Source organism: Prionailurus bengalensis, chromosome X (genome assembly GCF_016509475.1).
Source record: "Prionailurus bengalensis isolate Pbe53 chromosome X, Fcat_Pben_1.1_paternal_pri, whole genome shotgun sequence".
Classification (NCBI taxonomy): domain Eukaryota; kingdom Metazoa; phylum Chordata; class Mammalia; order Carnivora; family Felidae; genus Prionailurus; species Prionailurus bengalensis.
The window spans coordinates 26871166-26877359 of record NC_057361.1 but is presented as its reverse complement, the minus strand read 5'-3'; the positions used below and the strand labels follow the sequence as shown (position 1 = coordinate 26877359).

General features: G+C 48.6%; 1 protein-coding gene across 1 annotated transcript; it reads left to right on the top strand.

Moving 5' to 3' along the window:
• The first annotated feature begins 2360 nt into the window (after window positions 1–2360).
• Window positions 2361–3263, top strand: LOC122476877 (ferritin heavy chain-like). The gene has a single exon (XM_043569757.1). It carries the CDS (start codon window positions 2556–2558, stop codon window positions 3102–3104), a length of 549 nt encoding a protein of 182 aa, XP_043425692.1. The 5' UTR covers window positions 2361–2555; the 3' UTR covers window positions 3105–3263.
• The last annotated feature ends 2931 nt before the right edge of the window (window positions 3264–6194 follow it).

Below are 6194 nucleotides of genomic sequence, written 5' to 3'. Positions count from 1 at the left end.
GGCAGTAATTTTTTCTGACGTTGGGCATAGCAACATTTTTCCTGATATGTCTCTTGAGGCAAGGGAAACCAGAACAAAAACAATCAGGATTACATCGAAATAAAAAGCAGAGCAAAGGAAACCATCAGCAAAACTAAAAGACAACCTACTAAACGAGAGAAGATACTTGCAAACGACATATCTGATAAAGGGTTAGTATCCAAAATACATAAAGATATATAACTCAACACCAAAAAACCCCAAATAATCCAATTAAGAAACAGGCAGAATACATAGACAGACATTTTTCTAAAGACGACAGACAGATGGCCAACAAAAACATGAAAAGATGCTCAACATCGCTGATCATCAGGGACATGCAAATCAAAACTACAGTGAGGTATCACCTCACCCCTGTCAGAAAGGCTAAAATCAACGACACAAGAAACAACAAGTGTTGGTGAGGATGTGGAGAAAGGGGAACCCTCTTGCATTGTTGGTGGGAATGCTGACTGGGGTAGCCCCTCTGGAAAATAGTACGGAGATCCCTCAAAAAGTGAAACATAGAACTACCCTATGATCCAGCAATTGCACTACTAGATATTTCCCCAAAGAATACCAAAATACGAATTCAAAGGGATACACGAGCCCCAATGTTTCCATGTTTAGAGCAGCATTATCTACAACAGCCAAATTACGGAAACGGCGTATGTCCATTGATTGAGGAATGGATAAAGAAGACGTCATATATGTTTACATATATGTATATAAGTATTTGAAATATTACTCAGCCATAAAAAAAGAATGAAATCTTGCCATTCGCAACAACATGGATGGATCTAGAGGGTATTATGCTAAGCAAAGTAAGCCAGTCAGAGGAAGACGAACGCCGTATTATTTCACTCGTATGTGGAATTCAGGAAACAAAGCAAACGAACAAAGAAAAAAATAGGCAAACCCCAAAAATCAGACTTGTAACTATAGAGAACTGATAGTTACCAATGGGGAGGTGCGGGGTGGGGGGAAATGGGTGAAACAGGGGAAGGGGGTTAAGAGGACACTTATGATGAGCACTGAGTACTGCACAGAATTGTGGAATCACTGTATTGGATACCTGAAACGAATATAACACTGTACGGTAGCCATACTGGAATTCCAATTTTTAAAAAGAAAAGAAGAAAAGAGAAAAAGAAGGTATACAAACGGCCAATAAGGACTTACAAAGATGCTCAACACGCTTAGTCATTAGAGAAATGCGAATCAAAGCCACAATGTGATATTACTTTGCAGTAACAGACAATAACACTGTTGGCAACTTCACACATCATTGGTGAGAATGTAAAATGGTGCAGCCGCTTTGGAAAAGATGTGGCCGTTCCTCAAAATATTAAACACAGAGTTGTCATATGACCTAGCAATTCCCTCCTAGGCATAGTCCCAAGAGAATAAAAATATGTCTACGCAAATACCTGCACACAAATATTCATAGCAACACTATGCATAATAACCACAAAATGGAAAAAAAAACCCCAAATGTCCATCAACTGATGAAAGGATAAAGAAAATGTGACATATCCATGTTATGGAACACTATTCAGCAATGAAAAAAGGAAGATTAGAGACATTCTGCTAAATACAGAAATCAGACACAAAGGGCCACATACTGTAGGATTCCCTTTGTTTGAAATATCCCAAATAGGCAAATCTGTAGAGACAGAAGAGAGATCAGTGGTAGCCAGGTCTGGGGAGTAACAGCTTATGGGTAGGGAATTTTCATTTTGGAGTGATGAAACTGTGAAATTAGATTGTGGTGATGGCTGCCTAACGCCATGAACATCCTATAAACCGGGTAGCTAATCACTTTCAAAAGGTCGAGTTTATAGTATGTGAATTGCATCTCAAGAGTTATTTTATGAATGTTTGCAAAATACGGGTAAAAAAAAAAAATCCGGTGGTTTTTTTTTTCGTGAGATATATTCACAAACCACAGCAATATATTAAAATATATTAAATATATATTTTAACAAGAGTTATATTTTTAGTTTTAGTTTTTTTAGGATTTATGGCTTTATTTTTTTATATATGATTTACTGTCAAATTCGTTTCCAGACAACAGCCGGTGCTCATCCCAGCAGATGCCCTCCTCCATGCCCATCACCCACTTTCCCGTCTCCCCCCCGCCCCCCATCAACCGTCAGTTTGTTCTCAGTATTTCAGAGTCACTTAGGGTTTGCCTCCTTCCCTCTCGTAACTTTTTTTTTTTTTTTAACGGCTTCAAGACACTCAGCGCGCAGGCGCCTGGACCTCGGCACGGATGGAACGTTGAACGCGGCGCCCCGCCCACCACCCCCTCCCTCGCCTTCGTGACCACGCCCCTTCACGTAACGGATTCGCGTAACGGATTCAAACCCCCACCTCCGGAGTAACGGACCTCATTCCAGCCGCATCTCGGAGACTGCCGCCGGGCCTGCCTGGTCGGCTGCTCTGAAAAAGCGCCGGAGACCCGCCGCCACCGCCTTCGGCCTTGCCGCCCTCGTTCCTGAGCCGCCTTCGCCTTGGTGCCAGCGCCGCCAGCCATGGCCACCGCGCCGTTCTCTCAAGTGCGCCAGAACTACCACCCGCAGTGCGAGGCCGCCATCAACTGCCAGATCAACCTGGAGCTCTACGCCTCCTACGCGTACCTGTCCATGGCTTTCTATTTCGACCGCGCCGACGTGGCCCTGGAGAATTTCTCCAAGTTCTTCCTGCGCCGGTCCCACGAGGAGAGCCAGCATGCCGAGAAGCTGATGCAGCTGCAGAACCAGCGTGGGGGCCGCCTCCGCCTCCGCGACATCAGGAAGCCTGACCGCGACAACTGGGAGAACGGCCTCAACGCCATGGAGTGCGCCTTTCACCTGGAGAAGAGCCTGAACCAGAGCCTGCTCGACCTGCACCAGCTGGCCACCGTCAAGAACGACGCCCATCTGTGCAGCTTCCTGGAGACCAACTACCTGCACGAGCAAGTCAAGGTCATCAAAGAGTTGGGGGGCTACATCACCAACCTGAGCAAGATGGGGGCCCCGGAAACCGGCATGGCAGAGTACCTCTTTGACAAGCTCACCCTGGGCAACAGCGACAAGAACTGAGTTGGGACTGCCTTCCCATAGCCACAGGGGGCATGGTGACTTCCCCTGGTCACCATGCCGAGCATGCATTTTGCAGTATTGCGCTTGCAAAACGTTCCAGTTTCTTCTTCCAGTTTTCCATAAATAAATAAAGTTATTTTGTTTCAATAAAGTTATTTGGTTCCTAAAGAAATAAAGGTGTCTGGGTGATTCGTGTGCAAATCTCTCACCTTTTAAGTTTTTAAACAGGTATCCAGGAGTCTCTCCACCCACCCAGCCCCATCCGTATGCAGCTCAGGATCTCCAGAAATGGAGGGAGAAGACATTCTGTGGGACCCTAGAAAAGACAAATCAATCCCCTGATCAATGGTTCTGAGGATGGGGGCGGGGTGGAGTGGGGTGGGGTGGGGTGGGGTGGGGTGGGGTGGGGTGGAGTAGGATGGGATGGAGGGGGGTGGGGTGGAGGGGAGGGGAGGGGGGTGGAGGGGAGGGGAGGGGGGAGGGGAAGGGAGGGGGTGGGGTAGAGGGGAGGGGGGTCGGGGTGGGGTGGAGGGGAGGGGGTGGGGTGGAGTGGGGTGAGGTAAGGTGGTCTGGGTGGTCTGGGACCCTGGTGTCGGGTGGGTGCATATGTATGATAAAAATATAAAAGGGGAGGGTGGGTGATGGGTATTGAGGAGGGCACATCTAGGGATGAGCACTGGGTGTTGTATGGAAACCCATTTCATAGTAAAAAAATTAAACTTAATAAATTTCATAGTAAAAAAATTAAACTGAAATAAAATTTAAAAAATAAATAAAAATAAAAATATAAAAGAACATGGTCTAGAATTCATCATAGTAGTTGTCTCTGGGAACGAGGTAGAGGGAATGGGATTGCGCGTGGATCCACTCTAGGCTGCAGTGATTATGGGAAATGACCCTTAGGCCGCCTCCCTCAAGGACAGGGGTGTGACAAACTAAAATAACAATGGCGCTTTGCAAGTCCAAGTCCTTTTATTTAACATTGGCGTATTTTATTTTTATAGGACCCTCGGGAAGTAAGAAGGGCAGGTGTCACGAGCAAGACTTAACCAGAGAGAAAAAGGGAGGCCGCACAAATACATTACAGACTGTGGACACGAACATCGATTTTCCGATGCCGTGTTCCATTGTCTGTTTGTTTTTTTCCTCTTGCCCCACAGGTATATCAATGGGTTAAGCAAGACTGTGTGGGTAGACTGGAAATCCAGCCAGATAACCGGACCCAGAAGGCAGGGAAATCCCCAAGGCTCTTAAAGACAGCCCTGATCACTCTAGTCTCTCCCCTAATTACAGGTATGCCTTGCAGCCTCGGGGTGGGGACAGCCTCTAAACCTCAGCCAAACCCTTCCCCTATGCCAGGAGTCCTTAGAACCAGTGACACAATTTATAAGGGCTAGAGCTAGTCGGCACCTGTACACCTGACTCCCTCCGTTCAGGCAGCAACCAGCCACGGCGTTACCTGAATTGGCACCGAGCACCTAGGAAGACCTCAGGACTGGAAATCCCCAGGGCATACTCTCCATCCAGATGGCTTCACTCCGAGTGGCTTCTGCACAGGCATGACAGGATTTTTTTTTTAATGTTTATTTATTTTTTGAGAGTGGGAGAGGGAGAGAGACAGAGCGTGAGCAGGGGAGGGGGGCAAAGAGAGAGGGAGACACAGAATCCGAAGCAGGCGCCAGACTCCGAGCTGTCGGCACAGAGCCCGATGCGGGGCTCAAACCCACGAACCTCGAGATCATGCTCTGAGCCGCAGACACTTGACCGACTGAGCCACGCAGGCGCCCCTGGGCACAATAGGTTTTAAAGGGGAGGCTGCAAAACATTCCGGTTCGGCCTGCACATCCAGCTCCGCTGCACAGAGATAGCCTGAATCCTAGCCACACACAGGGTACCCGACTGTACGTGCTGAACCATGGCCCGTTGTGATCTCTTCCCTGGGATGTAAAGCTGACCCCAGTCTGGTTCTGTCTTGGCCGCTGGGCGCCCCCTTTATCCCATCCTTCCCTTTGCTGTGATTCAGAGGGACTCCCCGAGATAACGCGGAGAAGTCCGCTTAGACCTACATCCTCTTATTGTACCCGGAAACGAAGGACTTCCTCGCCCTCGAGACTCAAAGAGAACGATGTGAGAACTCCCGCGACGGCCACTGAAGTTTCCGAGGGTCTTCTTCTCCCGTCCGGTGCTGTCGCGTTTTCCCGCCCTCCTCTGCCACGTGCCCCTCAGAAGGGGTGAGCGCCCTTCAAACACCACACTGGTGGGTGCACCCCCTTCCTGCGTCCTCACAGCCTTCCAACCCCCCGATCGCCTGACCTTCAGGACGTGTGAGTGACTCGTGACTCGGTCTTTTCCAGGCCTGGAAAATACCACCCCGAGGCACACAGCTGGACGCGTGTCAGCCGTTGGCCGTTGTCGTTGTCAGTCTGTTGCTTTAAGGACTGATGTCGGAAATTAGCGCTGTTGCTACGGGCACCGGGGTCGCAGGCAATGATCCCACCAGGACAGACTGGGGGGAAGACGATAAAACTGATAACCTCATCTCAGGCTCAAACACGGATTCAAATTAACCGCGTTGAAAGTCCTCACTGTATCACAAAAGAAAACTTCTTAATAGACTGTGGTCACTGACAACTTGTCCTTCATTTTCCAGAAAAAGGAAAAAGTAGGTTTTTTTCCCCCCCTCGGAAACGTGTGACAAGAAGTACCAAGCACCCGCTAATTGCTTCTGACTCCTTTAAAATGATGAACGTTGTTATCGCACATCGTTTGCTCGCAGTCCTGAGTTCAGATTCAGAGGGTCGTCAGCAAAGTGTTAGAACACCGAGAGGGTCAAGAAAAAATGACGCCTCGACTGACCAGTCAAGGAGGATCGAAGAGTGGCGTATGTTACGGTGAGAAAGCCAAGTAAGAGTGGCTAACCTGTTTTTAAGAATCGTATGTAAGTTTGCGGGCGCCCGGGGGGCTTAGTCCGTTAAGCGTCCAACTCTTGGTTTCAGCTCAGGTCACGATCTCACGGCTCCATGGGGTCGAGCCCCGCATCGAGCCCCGCATCGAGCCCCGCTCTGCGCTCACAGAGCCTGCTTGGGATTC